Raw genomic sequence first — 17,191 nt, forward strand, 5'->3', positions numbered from 1 at the left:
AATCTCATTTCTGCGGGGATTTTAGGTGGAACTATTTCCTTGTAGTGATAGTGAGACCAATTACTGGGTAACTTATCAGAATACAATGAATGGGGGGATAGAATATAAAACATTATCAAGAAAACTATATAGGTACTGCATAAAAATTTACTAAATGAATAAAACATGTTTGTTAGTCAAAAATAATCAATTTCTTCAGTGCTAGAAACATTTGCCTTAATTCAATCCACTTGCAAAGCAGCCGAACTCTGTTCTAAAATGCTTTGCAAATTTAACTAATTTCACTGTTACCACAAATCTATGGAGCAGATGTGACTGCAATTTCAGTTTTAGAAATGAGCAAAGTTACACTCAGAAAGCTGAAGTCATTTACCCTAGGACACACAGCTAATAAGGGGTAAAGCCAGATTATGAACCCTGGAAGTTTGATTATCATAGCAGTGGTCCCAGAAAAGGTTCTGTTTAAGGTTGAAAGCCAATAGGCAATGGAACAGAGAGAGTACAAAAGAAAGTAAAGTGGAAGTGCTGCAAATCTTTTATTAAAAGATTGGGGTAGAGCTGTAGACATGCCAGACACAGAGAGACCTGAGGGGGATCCCTGTGTGACTTTAGGCAAGTCACTTGCCCTCTCTGGGCTTCAAGGTAAACCTGTAGAATGGAGGGAGTGGAAATGTGATATAGGTTGGCTTGGTGTTAGAGCTGAAAGAAGTTTTTAAAAATGCTTTCAAATGATTTCAAAAGATTTTTTGCTGTTCCAGAAGCACCTTACCTGCCATGTATGGAGACCACATACTCTCTTCAATTTATGGAAGTACCATGTTTATATAGGTTGTATATAGTGATGGTCTCTAAGAAAGCAGAGGGCCCAACTAAGGCCAGAGACCAGAAGCATTTTGTTAAGCATTAAAAATATTCTCTAACGCCCTAGAATTGAACCAGAAATTATGCCTGTGGAAAGCGAAGCACAGAACTATTGGTCAAAAACCCTGACACCTAGGGCCAAAGTTGGCTGCTCCCATTTATGAGACCTAGATGAATATTTATGGATCTAGTAATACTGGGTTCAAAGGCCAGGGGATCTCAGGTTGCCTCTCCAAGGAGAAAGGTGCCAGGCAATCATCCAAGAATGTGGCCTGGGTATCTGTGGGTCCAGGGACAAGGGCTGAGCAGGGTGGAATCCAAAGAACCAGAAAGGAGCTAGTGGCTTTGTGAGTATTCCTAATTGGGAGAGAAACCTTTGTTAATTAAATTGCAGAGAAGCCAGAAACGGTTTCCTAGCTTGTCTGTATCAGGAGCTCAGGGTCTTTCTCCTCAACTGCTGCTCTAGAGGAAGCTTCTGCTAGAGAGAGAACTCCATTTGGGACAGGGCAGAGAGTTTGGAGTCAGACAGACATGGATACGAAACCAAGATCTGTCGCTTGGTAACTGTGTTGCCTGGGACATACCTTTCTGAACCTCAATGTACTTCTGTGTAGAATGAGGAGCTAATAAAACTTACCTGTCAGGGTTTTTAGAAAACTGAGATGAAGCTTCTTTTAGAGATAAGTACAAATCAAACATTTACAGATGGTGTCTGGAAATTGCTTCAAAGTATTACAGATTGTAGGGAAAGTGAGTGAAGACGTAGATTAAAAAAGATTGGCCAAGAGTTGATAATTGCTGAAGCTGAGTGATAGGGAAATGGGTTTCATTAAGGCTGTTCTATTTTTGTAGAGGTTTGAATCTTCCCATAATAAAATGTTTTAAATAATGAATAAAGCAAAGAGATTGAGCTCTGGAGTTCCAACTAGGTTTGATTTGAGCTCCTGTGTCTAATTCTGAAGTATCGGGCAAGTTAATTAAGCTCTCCTGAGTATCAGCCTACTCCTCCATAAAACGTAGGAAATGATTATTCCCTCCTCACAGGGTGGTTGTGAAGATTAAATGAGGTTATGCATACAAAGGACTTAGTACAGTATCTGAGATGTAATACGATTTCAGAAAATAGTAGCTGCTGCCATTGCCAATGTCACTGTTATTATTACCATTACTATTATTATTACATGAACTGCCAAGAAGAGCACTTGGCGTGCAGTAGGTGTTTAATAAATTATATCGACCCCTTTTGGTCTTACAATAAATGGCCAAAATGACCAACACAAAGGGAAAGAGGAGGGACACCCTCTCTCTGTTTTCTAGACCTTTTAGAAAATGTGCTGTTCCTTTGGCTACATACATGTGAATCTGCAAGAAAGGTGATAGAGTAGATATCAAGGGAACGGGCACTGTTCTAAAAGGACTGCCCCACAAATGTTACCACGGCCAAACTGGAAGAGTCCACAGTGGTCCCCAGCAGGCTGTTGGCATTGTAAACAAACAAGTAAAAGGCAAGATTCTTGCAAAGAGAATTAATGTACATATTGAGCATGTTAAGCACTCTGAGAGCTGAGATATAGCTTCCTGAAGCATGTGATGGAAAATGATGAGAAAATGAAGGAAGCCAAAGAGAAAGGTACTTGGGTTCAACGGAAGCACCAGCCTGCTCCACCAGAGATGGTCACTTGGCCAGAACAATGGAAAGGAGCCTGAGCTGCTGGAACCCATTCCCTACGAATTCATGGCTTGATAGGTGTAAAAAAAAATAAATCTAAAGCCCTTCAGACTGTAAATAAGTAAATAAGTAAATAAATGAATAAATAAATGATATTGATCATCATAATTGTCATCAGCACCAGGAGGAGTTGAACTTTCACAGCTGGTTCAAAGGCACTATTAAGCTGAGATTCTAGTCTGGCCAGGAGATTGGTAGGTATGGGCATTGATGCCTCTTGGCTGAATAAGAACTGCTTTCCCTTAGGGCAGTGGCCTGTCATAACTGTCTCCAGCTGCTTAAGTTCAGAAATCTCCACCCAAAGAAATTTCAGAACCAGCAAAGTTGCCTCACGTTGAGCTGTGGAAGCCTTCCCCTGCAGAGCTTCTGTAAGCAGCATACAGTTGGAGATTAATGAAAGTTGGAGACAGGTGGCTCTACCACAGGGTTTCATTCATGGGGGCTTAGAGCAGGGCTTTTGGCCCTGGGAAGGGGTTGCAGCTGGGAATCACTTTCTTGATAAGGCCTTCTCTGACCTCCCCTTCCGGCTTCCTGCTTCCCTGAGCCCAACTTACAGTAAAGGGCTCAGGGCACATTTGTCAAATGAATGGGTGATAGGACAGAAATCAAGTTACCAGAAGCTGGATGTGGATAAAGTAAGGTTCCTGTGGCCAGGACTCTCACCTGGCCCTAGGCACCTTGCTCACTACACACATGTGGGCAATACATTGTTATTGACTCTATGTAAAGAGCTCCACCCAGTGCTCGGGGCGACACAGTGGCACAGCTGCACTAGAGCAGAGACAAGACTGGAGTGGTTGCAGCGTCGAGGACAGAGACTGAGCCGGCTGTGGGGGCAGAGAGGCCCAGAGGCAGAGACTGGCTTGCTGCACACAGACTCGCTCTGAGTGGATGGGATTCTAGTGCTTGGCCTGCCACCATGGGAATAAAGTAGGTATAAACCCTTTCACCCTGTCTTGCCAATGGGTTTCAGCCCTGGGCAAGTTCAATATGGTTTCAATGTGACCAAAGAAATGACAGTAGAACGTTCTTGGGGTGAAAGGGTTTATACTCAACTTGATTTCCACAGCGGCAGGTCAATCACTAGAATCCCATCTGTTCAGAGCGAGTCTGCATGCAGCAAGCCGGTCTCTGCCTCTGGGCCTCTGGGCCTCTCTTCCCCCATAGCCATCTTTGGTGCTGCCACCACTCCAGCCTCTGCTCTGCTCTCTTGAAGCTGTGCCACCGTGTCACCCAGTAGCAATGTATTGCCCACACGTGTGCAGTGAGCTAGCCAACCAGGGCCAGGAGAGAATCCTGGGCACAGGAGCCTTCATTTTATCCACCCTCCACCCCTCCAGGATTCTTGCCTCTCAATCTATGTGCCCTCAATCCTCTGCAATGGTCCCTGTGCAAGGAAGCTGGAACATTGTAAATCTATGACAATATACAAATAACAAAAATTACAACAAATTATAATAACCCTCAAGCCTGAGGAGATCCATTGGCACCAGGTGGTCACCTGGGAGGATTCAAACCAGTTCTACTCAAAGGAGTTAAGCAAAAGGCCAAAAGGACCATGGGTGGGCCTTACAATACCTACCTTCTCCAGCCTGTCCAGCAGAAAGTCTTGCAGACACAGGCCGATCTTGTTGCTTTATCTCTGCCTCTGCTTCGTCCTCAGCAGCCAGAACCACTGCTCCAGTCTCAGTTGTAGCCACAGGTCCATCCGATTTCTGTCTGTTCCTGCCTTTATCAAATCAGCCCACATCTGGGTCCTCGTGACCTTCACGGGGCCCTTTACATTCTTCCTTCTAGAAGCAGACCGCATCTCCTGTTGTGCTTGAGCCTGAGGGCAGAAGCAGAGCAGGGAGAGCCTCTCGACCTGGGGAGGGGCTGCACCTCTCCCGGAGGAGCCCGAGGCTGCCGAGTCCTGGCTTCCCACCAGCTTTCAGCCAGGTGGGGTCTCCACCAAGGAGGGGCCGATGCCTCCGGCACCAGCAGAGCCTCCACCCCCACCTGTTTGCCAAACCTCCGCTGCTCCATTTCTGGGGCTGACGGCCCCACTACATCCTTCACCCGCCCCTCGGCACCTGGCAGCCTGCGCTCTCGGGCTGCTGCTTCTCATGCTGCTCCTTCTCGGGCTGCTTCTCCTTCATGTGCTGCCTTCTCTCGGGCCTTTACTATTTCCACAGCACTTCGTAGTGAAGCCATTTCAGCCAGCAGCAAATTTTCGTTCTCTTGGGGTGGACCCCAGTCCTCCACCCCTTCACAGTACGACGTGCACAGGGGGACATTCGTGTGTCTCCCCTTCCATAGGGGCAGCTGCTGAAACACTCCTTCCATGAGGGCAGCCTCTTCTTCTCCTAGGTCACCCTGCTGACATCGCCAATTGTCTTGCCAATGGTTTTCAGCCCTGGGCAAGTTCACTATGGATTCTATGTGACCAAAGAAATGACAGCAAAACATTCTTGGGGTGAAAGGGTTATACCCAACTTTATTTCCACAGTGGCAGGTCAATCACTAGAATCCCATCTGCTCAGAGCGAGTCTGCATGCAGCAAGCCAGTCTCTGCCTCTGGGCCTCTCTGCCTGCACAGCCATCCTCTGGGCCTCTCTCCTCGGTGCTGCCACCACTCCAGCCTCCGCTCTGCTCTCCTGCAGCCTTGCAGCTGTGCCACCATGTCACCCAGAGCACTGGGCGGAGCTCTTTATATAGAGTCAATAACAACGTATTGCTCACACATGTGTAGTGAGCAAGCCAAACAGGACCAGGTGAGAACCTGGCCACAGGAACCTTCATTTTATCCACACACCCCAAGAACATTCCATTGTCATTCTTTGGTCTCATTGAATCCCTAGTGAACTTGCCCGAGGCTGAAATCCATTGGCAAGACACTGGACAGAGGGTTATCAAGCTGAAGTGGGTCAAATAAATGCCTCCACATTCACGAAGGGCTTACTTGCAATGCCTGGGGCAGGGCTAGCCACCACGTGGCACACAGTGGCCCAAGCTATGGGAATCAAGCTGGGAAGAGAGTAGACCTTCCAGTGTGACCTGAATGGACCACTAGTCTTCACACCTCACAGAGTTCCACCAGTTTGAACTGTGTCTATCTGGGGTTGGCTTCCTCTGCTCTGTACAGACCCATTCAAGGTAGAAACTCTCACCTGCTCTACTTGCTTGCTACTTGCTTTTGACCCAAGGCTTATTAAGTTCATTAAAATTCTGTTAAGATGGCAATCAGCCTATGCAGGATTTTACATATAGCCTGTTAGAGTCAATAATACCTCCAAAACTTCTATTCAAATTCATTTTGGAAGGCCCATACTGGGGAGAAGGAGTAAAGAACTTCAGCCTCAAGCAAAGGTTCAAGTTTAAGTAGGGTGGCATTCAACAATGAGCCTGGGAAGAGAGCTGGGGTCAGATTATAGAGAGCTCTGTGCATTTGAGAAGGGCGTAGGATGATCAGACCTGTGATTTGGGACAGTAACTCTCCAGCTTACCTGAGCATCTTCAAACCATCTTAGCCTTTCACCAGAAAGACAGAATCTGTTGCTTTGGCACCTGAAATTCTGATTCAGAACCTCTGCAGTGGGACCCAGGGAATCTGCATCTTTAAACAAAACACATCAGGGAGGATTCAGAGGTCATACATCCATGGATTAGGTTTGGAGACACAGTAATTTTAGGAAGATGAGTGTGATAGTCAAGAAAGAGGCTGAGAAACAAAAAATAAGAAAGAGGCTGAGGACAGAATACTTAGGAAGACATTGTGACCATCCAGGTAGGCAACAGAGAAACCTGACCTTGAGTGGGATTGCTGGGAAACCAAAACAGTGGCCATCCTGCCAAGTGTCTGAGAGTTTGGGGAAAGTGTGCTTTCAATGGCACTGGGCACTGGGGAGCTTTTGGAAGCTACTGATCCTGTTGGGTCAAGATCATTCTTGATAAATTCTATTTATGTGGACTAATCAGTGCTAAGGCTCTTTATTTTAAACTTCCTTCCTACATGTTCAGCTTTGTGAAGCCTAAACTGCCTCTGATCAGATTCTGTCTTTGCCATGTGAGCCCAAGGACGTCGGTGGGCACCTGATCCTGCTCTCGCTAGTTTTGGGAGCAGAAGACCTCTTTCAGGCCTGGGAAAAAGGCACTCTCATGTTTGAATCAATCCATGGAAAGGCCAGTTAGGATTGGCTCCAACTGGCTGGTTAGGCCCTCTCAAGCTGTGGTACTCTCTTTTAAGACTTGACAATACCTCTCGGGTATTCTTAAGTCACATGAAATCCAGTAGAGCATTTTCAAAACACAAAAACTGTTAAACTTTTCTTAGGCCCAGTTAGGCATCATTAAATCTGACCAAGATTAGTGAAGTCACAAGATTTAACCTGGCATAATGAGAATCGAATTTATACAACTTAATGAGACTTGATGAGGGTCACTGAGCCATATCCTGCCCTGAAGGCAACAAGATCAAAATTTAAAAATTCAAATGGGAGAGAAGCAAACTATTCTTTTTCCTTTTCTTTTTTTAAAGTGAAGTGAGAGCTACCTGAATTTACTTGTGGCCTCTTTCCCTCAGGGCCCTTCGTGACTGCCAATCTGATGAACTAGTATGTGCTAACTTTTAATGGTTTACTCTCCCTCCTCCCTCCTAGGAGGCATATATGCATTTTAGTATGGTCTTCTGGAAGGCTGCTCTATACCCTCAGGGCCAAGTTCCGAGTGTGGGAATTCCAGGCACTAACCCAGACCCGCGAGGGAGGCAGCTAGACCTTTGGGGGCTCTCAGATCCCACCGTGCAAACAAGCCCATACTCTGGCAATGTTGGGTGGAGAGTGGGTGGGAAAGGAAGGGGGCTGGTGGTGAGTCATCCTTGGCTAAGTGCAATAAAGTAGGTCCCAAATCAGCCAGGGACATTAGATAATGCATTTTCATCGCTGGAGAGAGTACTGATGACTCACTTGGCATTTTGCTGTTAGCTCTTTGAGAATGCTTCTGTCACTGGCTACATTCAAAACTCAAAAGTAAACCTGAAGATAGGTATTGATACATTTAATAACTATGTACTATGTATTTTTATAGTTTTAGAAAAGTGTCTTTAAAATTAGTCACAATAGGACATATATAACTTTTTGTTTTTATTTTCTTGCCAATATTTTCAGTTCTTGATCTCACAATCAGTCTTTAGCTATTAAAGACGTGGGCATTCATCAGACATCTTGCCTTCATCCTAATGGCCATAATCATGATAATGATAAACACAATCAAGCCCAGAGAAGGCTCATTCTGTGTCAGGCACTCAGAATTCAAAGTGCTTTGCAAATATGAACTCAGCTAATTCTCACAACCCTCTGAAGATGGAGCTATTTTTTCCCTAGTTACAGGTGAGGAAACTGAGGCATGGAGAGGTTAGTGACTTCCCCAAGGTCACAGAGTTGCTTAGGGGTGAGGCTGGAATCTGAAGCCAGGTTGTATGGACTCAAAGCTCACACTTGCAGCCTAAACACCAGCAGTAGTCAGTTTGGGGGCTTGGGTCAACCATCCACTGTATTCCAGCTTTGAAAGGAAACCATGATTCACTGTTGAGCTTTAAAAGAAAAAAGAAATTGAGTAACAATGAGAACAATATGGTTTCATTTTTATCAATATTATGTTTGTATGCAGGAGGCAGAGAGGGAAGGAAAAAGGGAGAGAGGAAGAGATTAGACTTGATTAGATGTGGAATAAGACATGCAGGTCTGGAAGAAATCACATAATTACACTAGCTACTTTATTTGGGGGTAATGCGAGTTGTGTAGGTCAATTCACTTTTTACTTTACATACTTCTACACTGTTTTAATTTTTAACAAGCATGTGATCACACACACTGAAAAGCTGATTAAGCTTTTAATTATCCTCTCTGACCTGGCATTTGGTTTTTGCTAATCTTGAGAGGAAAGGTCACTCTTCTCTGTTCTCAGGCCTAGTGCAGCAACTTTCACATAGTAGGTATTCCATAAATGTTGTTTGTGGTGGTATTACTGGGAAGTATGTTCTGTGAATCACACCTCTCTATTCTCTCAGACTCTGCCAAGATTTCGCTTTTTAGGAAATTTTGATTGGCTCTCTACCTCAGGGGTTGATGACTTTTTTAATCTCAAGGGCAAGAAAATAATTAGTTTAGGTTTTTCAGGTCCTAAGATCTCTGTTGCAACTACTTCCTGGGCAGTGTGACAGCAGCCAGAGGAAATACGTAAAGAAATGGGCATGGCTCAGTTCCAATAGTTTTATTTACAAAAGCAGGTGGAGGGCTGTACTTGGCCCCAGGTCTGTAGTTTTTGGCCCCTGGCTCCAGCTGCTCAGAACACTGTCATCTGCACGGAGAAACAGCTGATTTGCTTTGTTTTCAAGGTGGTTTTCTCCCACACTCTGAGGGCTTTGAACATCGGTGAAGGTCTGACTCATGTGTTATAAACTTACTTCAGAATTTTTCAGTATTGATCTCATTCTTTGGACATTTAAAACTGTCAGGTCACCTCCTTCTTGCCATTTGAGAGATTCAATTGCCTTACTCCACAGTCCCCTGGGATTATTTTTGGAGGCAGCACGCACTGTGCTTGTGTGTCTTGTTGCACTTTTTACCAAACACCCAGTTGTTGTTGGTTGGCTTAGTTTAATCCCTCATGGAGATGAGAGAAGGAACTCTGCAGGGGGAGGCAAGAAAGCTGTGGGTTGCCCACTGCCACCCTGAACTTCTCTGTTGGTCTCTTTCAGGCCTCAGGCATGGGGAGAAGGAAATCATCCCTCCAAGTGTCATGGCTCTTTCAGACCTCCCAGCCCCCAAAGTCAGGCTTACTGCTTTTACCTGGTTCTAACTCCTACTGAGAATCCTGAGGAACTGAGTCAGTTAGTTATTTCTTCCTTACAGCTCCCCTGTGGGTACCTCAGGAGCCCAATTCCTTAGCAGCCAACCCTGATCTGTGTCTGAAGCATAATATTCATCCATCTTCTGCCTTCTCCCCGCTTCAGTTAGAGTGCTTTACTCTCCAGGAGTACCTCCCCAAGGGACAAGGGAAAGGAAACAACTTTATTTCCTAAATATTTCAAGTTCTTGGCCTCCATGTTCCTGTTCACAGTTCCTCTAAGGGGCCATAGGACCCTTATACAATCAGGACCTTTGGCCACCCAGTTATTAATAAGCAGTTGATGGGCAAAACCTCCTATGGTTAAATAGTTTATACATAGTATATTGGAATATAATATATATTACACTGAGTATAGCGAAATCCCCCATGTTTGTAGCTTTCTTCCTTCTAGTCCCACGGAACTGATACCTAAATTCTCTTGCGAAAGGGCAAGGATGAATCATCCCCATTCGCAGTCCTAACCGCAAGTTTGTTTGAAAAAATATGTACTTTGAATATAATTACAGCATATTGTGTTTATAACTGTCAAAGTCAGTACCTTAATGCTTACCTTTAACCTCTATCCTGTGGCCAGAGGGGATAGATAAGAAATAAAGAGCACTATTTTTCCTTCCTGCGTGCTCTTAGACATGCGAATATCTCCTTTAATAACTTTTAAATTAAAACACACCTGCATTTCATTTGCATAGCACAAGGGACTGAACATTTGTGTCCCTCCCACAATTATACGTTGAAAACTGACCCCAAACTGATGGTATTTGGAGGTGGGGGCCATTGGAAGGTGATTAGTCCTGCGGCAGAGTCCTCAGGGAATGGGATTAATGCCCTTATAAGAAGAGGCCAGTGAAACAAAATAGTTCCAGTCTCAGCTAGCCACTTGCTGCCGTCTAAGGACACAGCAAAAAAACAGCCTTCTGCAACTGGCCAGAGGACCCACATCAGAAGTGGGCCGGGCTGGCCCTCCGATCTCATGCTTTCCGTCTCCAGAACTGCAGGAAATAAGGTTCTGTTGTCGAGAAGCCACCCAGTTTTTAGTATTTTGTTATAACAGTCTAAGGTGACTAAGACACATAGCAACCCTTGTCTTTGGCAACTTTGTTTTACTCAAAAGAGGAAAGAGTGTGGACTCCCAGAAGGAATCCATCAAAGCTAAGGCCATTTTAGTGTGGTAGATTAGAATGGGCCATCTCATGTCCATGCCTGGTGGCCGAGAGGAAAAAGGGAAACTCCTTGAGGAAAGAGAAATTCTCTCTGGGATGTCATAACGTCTAGTGGCTGCAAACCTTAAAATCATGAATATACTCAGAGCCTGTCATTTAAACTTTATTTCATATCTATTGTTAAATTACACAAAATCAGTGAATGGTTTGTAAAGCTACACCATTGGACAGATGTTTACAGTTGAAATCGTGGGATTTACATGATGACAAAAATGTATATTTATAACATCCCCTATGTACAATAATCAGTATAGACAGAGAAAATGCACTTGAGCTCTGCAAACCATGCACACCACAGCAGTAACACAACATGATTTTTTTTGTAACAAGCTTTTCCACTGGCTCGGGCTTCATCCTGCTTTCCAACAGTACTTATCAGTTGTAAGAGCAAACATGATCGATTAAACCTAAATAAACTTGTAATACCACAGTGATATCTACAGAATCTTTATCTTAAAAACACAATGTACACAAAATAGTTGCACTCTAAAACTCTGACTTCAAGGTGTGTTTGGTTTTAATTTCCTTCCAGTTTTTCAGATCTCAGAATTCCCAGGACTGTAATACCGTCGGACAGAACAAAATTTAGATATGTTGACACAAGCTCGGAGTCAAGAAAATTTATTTTTAAAACCAAATATTCAGCTTCCTGTCCAGCTTGTGGCCATATTATTACAGATGAAACTGGAGCATGCAAATGAACAGGTTTTACAAGATGTGACTTTATGGTCACACTTCTAAGCATGTCCCTTTTGAAAAAAATGCCACTTCCAGTTGCCTTGTTTGGTTGACAGCCAGGGGGTTAGTGTGAGTCCTTACAAAAATAGCAAAACTCATAAAGTGGAAACTGCCCAGTTTCATGACGTTTGGTAGCACAATAGGTTACATACTTCATTTTGCCCTGCTCGATTCATAATTGATACCCTAAAATATTTATGCACGGACTTATGATACTAAATCGCTTTCCTCAACCCATATGCTCCTGATTCTTGATCTCAGTGCAGAACACTCTTCCCTTTTCTTCTCTTAAAACAAAACCTGGTAGAGGGTCAACCCAAAGTATGGAGGTACAGCTTCTGGAATTCCTGAATAACTCTGGCTGTCCTAATGCTTATTCTACTGTTTTCTTTCTCTTGAAATTGTCTACGCTCCGTCAACAAGAAAAAGAACTAGTGGGCTAACAACAGCCAGCCCAACAGGAAACATGACAATAGAAATATACAAAAAGTAAAGAACAGTTCATTCACATTCAGATTCAATTTTATACGATTAAGAATAATTTCAGCAATATTTTTAGACACATTATCCCGTTCAAGAGTTTCTTGATAAGGACCTCACTACACCAACATCGATAAGACAGTTCTATAGAAAGAAAGTCCTGGTGTTAATCCAGGATTATATATCACAATAAATTCAGCGACACACCATTTAGATGATGAAGAAAGATTTTATAAATGGGTTAGTTTGGAATGAGCACAACTCAGAGAAGCTTTCAAATGATTGAGAAGCAGTGCCAAAAAGATTAGAAAATTGTTGAAATTACAGTGTCCAGAAAGCATCTGGAAATTAGACCTTTGTATTGGTATTCCATTTGGGGGAAAAAAAAGCGATTTGTTTAATGTGAGATACACCCTGTTTAAAACCTTTAAACAGTAGAAGGTAGAAAAAGTTTAAAATTTTAAACATCTCTTAAATAACAAGATATGAGTCCTGTTCTACTTGAAAAGCCAATACTTTTACATAAAATGACCCATGTTTGAGAGAGAAAATTTTTATTTTCTACAGTTTGGTAAAATTTACCATCAGTTCTTATTCTGTTTAAATAGATTCCTTGTTAAAATCAGAAGAAAATAAAAGTTTCATGGTTCATTTTAGATTTTTTTAGTGTTTATATTCATGTTCACCCCTGGAAAAAATGTTTGCTTCCAAGATTGGGTTTTTAACAGTGTATCATGAATAATTGAAAGTCCATTTCTTAGCCATAAATTAAACGGCCACATTTTACATTTTCATTTTGTCTCTATAACAAATTAAAGACTTCTTAAAATATCTCAACAGCAATTTCTGGTGAGTCTGGTTTGGCTTTTGGAACTTATAAATTCTCCAACAAACCCCAAAAAAGACGATTTAATTACATATTGAAATTTGTTTTACCCACGCACAGTATAACATTCAATTGAAAGGCAACTGTAAAGGCAACATCTTAACTTTTTTTGACTTCCAAACTTAAGGAAGCTGAATGTGTTTGGACACTCATGTCTTTTAAGATATGCTCTATTTTTACTGGCGCTCTGGGAGAAGTGTGCAAAAGCCTTTGGGAGCCACCTAGCGCCATTTCTCTACACTGCCTATGTAGTCACTGGTGCCATTGCTGGCGCTGCTATCGCTCTGCTCTTGGCCTGGGCTCTGCTTCTGGCTTTCCTGGTTCTCCTTCTGGCTCGAATTCTGAGTCAGATTCTGAATCAGATTCTGAGTCACATTCTGATTTGCATTCATATTTGGGTTCTGACTCGGATGCTGACTTGGATTCTGACTCGGATTCTGGCTCTGGCCCTGGCCCTGGCCCTGGCCCTGGCTCTGGGAATGGGTCTGAAGGAACCTTCCTTTCAGAAATTTGCGTTGGTCCTGACGCTTCTGCCTAGCTTCCTGATGCTCCTTCTGCCTCATAAACTGATACCTTTGCAAAAAGAGGTCCTTTGCATAGCTGTACAATTCCATATCCAGAAAATTCAGTCCCTCAATACGCTTTTGGATTTCCTCACTGATCTCTACACTAGAGGCCCTAGTGGTATTATATTGGGTAAATGGTGAAATAAAGTTCATGTTGAAGGTTTTCTCAAACAGATACTGGGTCTTCCGTTGAAACTCAGTGAGGCCGAAGAACGCCATGTGCTTCAGATTCGATTTGGCACTTTCCAGGAGGACCTTGTTTCTTTGCTTTTCGGGCATGACAGAGAGATTGTAGCAGCCTACTAGGGTCAGGTCAGAGAGCATGCGCACCTGGCGGTTGTTGGCCAGATTATAGGGACAGTCCATGAACTCTTTCAGGGGGCAGCCAGACCAGTCATCACCAGTGTAGCAGCTGGGCAGCTCTTCGGAGGTTGGGGGCCTTCCGTCACAGACATGCAGGGATGCTTTCCATGTCGCCCCTCTCTGGACATGCCTCCACTCACTCAAGTACCGGGACACTGGGTCTCGGAGGATGGTGATGTAGTGGAAGTTCCTGTGGACAAAGCACAGACAGCAGTAGTCAGGGATGTGGGTGACGTAAGTGGAGTCAGGGAGGTGCATGGCACATGTGATGTCCACTGGCTAGTAAGAAATGCAAAAGGGGAATGATGGGGATCTGGTGGCATTTGTCCTGTGAACTGTAGTCATTGGTGAAGTAGGCAGCCACTTTATTTCATATCTCCTACCCCTAAAGCCCCAGTAGCTGATCATGAAATGGATGGAGACTCAGTGGAAGCAAGTGATTTTATTGAAGTGACATGGAATTGATAAGTAAGCTCAAATTCTAATCTTTCTTACCAAACATACAAAAACATTTCCCCAGTATCCAGTCTAATCAGGATATCTTATTGAAAAACAAAACCTTGTTGAAAGAGACTCTGATAGGAAGCTTTTGATTTTGACTACTGTCATAACATCACAGCTCATAGGTTATGGGAGTGGAATGTAGAATTAGGCAGAGCAGCCCAGGGCCTCCAGAAATAAACACTGCAGTTAGTCACTGACTGAAATACACTTGGTAGCTGCCAATGGCCCATATGCGAGCTCCTACCTTGGTTTCAGCCTTGGCTCACACGATAATAGTCCCAGTATAGGAAAGTTAACTCTATCCACTCCAAAATGTCCCTTTTCTTTACCTACTGAGAGGATACCTGGATGTCAGCAAGTTGCAGGCTTTGCTGTATGGCTTTTTTCACTTTAAAGCTGCAAACTGGTAATGTTCTTTGCTCAAATAGTGGACTAGCAGACATTTAAATGACACAAGCACACACACACCCCACCATATACAGCAGGTGCACACACACACAGCACACCCCAGAAACGTCAAGGCCTGTGATGTGATCAGGCAAACTCAAGGGGAGAGACCAACCTGGGTGAACGCGGAGGTCTTGGAAGGGCACAGTGTTGAAGGTGCAGTGGTAAACACTGAATATTACCATTTCGTTTCTTAAAGGAAACCTGAGGAATGGCTTGCCACTTCTCTGAAGTTTATTCATTCCTATCAGAGGGACTGGTGGTCCTGTATATGTGCACTAGGAGCCAGAGGGGGCCAACTCAACCTCCCGAATGGCTGCGTCTATTGGCGGATGTCCTCTGAGGAACTGTTTCTCCCAAGTCTTGGGCTTTGAGCAACCTGTGCACCCTGGGAGCTGCCCTGTATGCCTCCACTCTGTGCATGGTGTTTCCTTTGCTTGGTGTGACTGTTCTTCTTTGACTGGAAAATTCTACTCATCATTTAAGTTCCAGTCCCAGTACTATCTTTCCTCTGAGAAAATCTACCCCACCCTTTGCTCCCAGCCATCACCTCCTCCTCTGTGTCACCAAGGCACTTCCACACTTAGCCTTTGTTATGACACTTTCATTCTGAATTATAATTACTTGTTCGTAATTCTATGGTAGCTATGTTTTCCAAGACGGGGGCTCTGTGCTATTCTTCTAGAACTCTCATCCCATTCATTCTGGCTGTGTACCTTGACCTTTACACTTGACACAAAGCAGAATTTCAGTAACGCCTTTAATCATTTATAAACTATTCCAGGGAAGAGGAGAGAGAAAATTGGGAGCTGGGAAGGCCATGCTTCATCATATAAAACTCTGAATAATCTTCTAAGTGCCCTGCAAAAATCACAGAAAGGTTTTAAAAAAATGCCTTATGTATTTTTCTGGAATAAACAAGCCTGGGTCACAGAACAAGCATCTGAGAGTGAGGATGAAGGAGCCAGGGCCACCTTTGCCTACCTGACTGCTTCTCCTAGGACATGAGTTTGCTGGTGCCACGGAAATTCATCTCTGTGAAGACCCACCACTAATGAGTAGCAGCCTGTGTTCCTCAACAGCCTTTGCCAACAAAGGTGACTACTATTCCCATGGGCTCCCTCCTTCCATTCCTACTTCGGGTATTCGCTCATTCATTCACCTAGTATATATTATCTAGCCTTTATGCTAAGCCTGGGGCAACAACTGAGTGGCAATTAATCTGATTATTTGGAGAAGAAAGAAATTTATGAAGTCCAGTGACACATTTGGATTAGTCTTTCAATTAGCTTTTCCAGGCATGCATTATAATGGGGGCTGTTGGGTATTTTAAACTCCTGTAACAGAGTCACCTTCATGCTTAGCTGCCAGTCCTGCTGCCCTGATGTGTTTTAGTGGTTTAAGCCTACAGTGACATCTCCTGGTCAATTCTAGAGTGCACCGCTGTGCAGGTCTGAAGCGCTCTTTCCTTACAACTCTTCCTTGTCTTTCAGAGCAGATAGATTCCCACCACCAGGGTCAGTATGAGGACCGACATTCCCACTGGAGAGAGACAGGGGCACCACAGAAAGGCAAAACCAGACACTCAGAGAGTTTCTCATGTTATGGACGTGTGACTCCTTCCACCTGGAGGTCTGGTGTCACAAGATGTGGACAGCCTCCATCTTTACACTGTCTCGGGATTGTCGTGGCGACTGCGAAAAGATAAGAGCCTACTCCCATGCACACACGCACGCACGTGCATGTGCACACACACTGCCCTAGTAATACCATCTTCCCTCTGCGCACATGACGATGGCTCTGGAGATTCAGTGACTGTCCACAGCCCTCTTCTCACAGGGAACATAGGCCTGAGGTCCCAGACTGCCTGAACTGGAAACACTTGATGGTGCTTGAAAAACTGATCCCATGGGTGATAAAGAAGTTCTGAGGAAGGGCAGGTCTCCAGGACTGTCTGGTGGACTGTCTCCAGGATTGCACAGTGTGCTGAGGTGGGACAGCAGATAAGGTAACACCTGGGAGGTTTTGGGGAGCAAAGGATCCAGGATGCTCATTCTTCTGGGTGGAGAGTTGCTAAGGAAATGTCAGCGAAAGAGCCTCCCCACCCAAGGCACCTGAGGATATGAAAGCCCAAGCTGACGGGAACATGCCCAGGGAGGCAGATGGGCACAGAAACATGGGAGACGCTGGGGGTGCCAATAGGGATAGGCCACGGGAACTGAAGGAGAACAACGACATGCAGCTAATGACTGGAGCAAGGAGAAGGTGCAATGAAAGCACCTTGCAGGGATTCTTAGCCTATCTTAGCCTAGCCTAGCAATATGGGAAAGAGTTAGTTTCTTAGCTTTATTTTGAAAAACAAGTAAGAATTAGATGAGGCAAGGAGACTCATGCAGCATGAGGTAGAAAGAGCATGAATACAGGCACAGAGGCATGCACCAGCCTGTTGTGTGGGGGGGAAGTACCCTGCAAACAGCTGACTGGGAATTAAAGGGCAGTGGCAGGAAGT

The 17,191-nt window shown here is 44.2% G+C and overlaps 1 protein-coding gene and 1 pseudogene across 2 annotated transcripts in view; one reads left to right on the plus strand and one right to left on the minus strand.

The window, feature by feature from the left end:
- The first annotated feature begins 2,128 nt into the window (after positions 1 to 2,128).
- On the plus strand, positions 2,129 to 2,605 carry LOC118935170 (60S ribosomal protein L21-like; annotated as a pseudogene).
- Positions 2,606 to 10,791: 8,186 nt separating this feature from the next.
- Positions 10,792 to 17,191, minus strand: part of HS6ST2 (heparan sulfate 6-O-sulfotransferase 2) — a 278,755-nt gene continuing 272,355 nt past the window's right edge. For both annotated transcript variants that reach the window (XM_036931245.2, XM_036931244.2), the window contains one exon: positions 10,792 to 13,921. In XM_036931245.2, coding sequence (XP_036787140.1) covers positions 13,024 to 13,921 — 898 coding nt within the window. In that variant the 3' untranslated portion in view covers positions 10,792 to 13,023. The remainder of the gene's footprint in view (positions 13,922 to 17,191) is intronic.

This window comes from Manis pentadactyla, chromosome X (genome assembly GCF_030020395.1).
Source record: "Manis pentadactyla isolate mManPen7 chromosome X, mManPen7.hap1, whole genome shotgun sequence".
Classification (NCBI taxonomy): Eukaryota; Metazoa; Chordata; class Mammalia; order Pholidota; family Manidae; genus Manis; species Manis pentadactyla.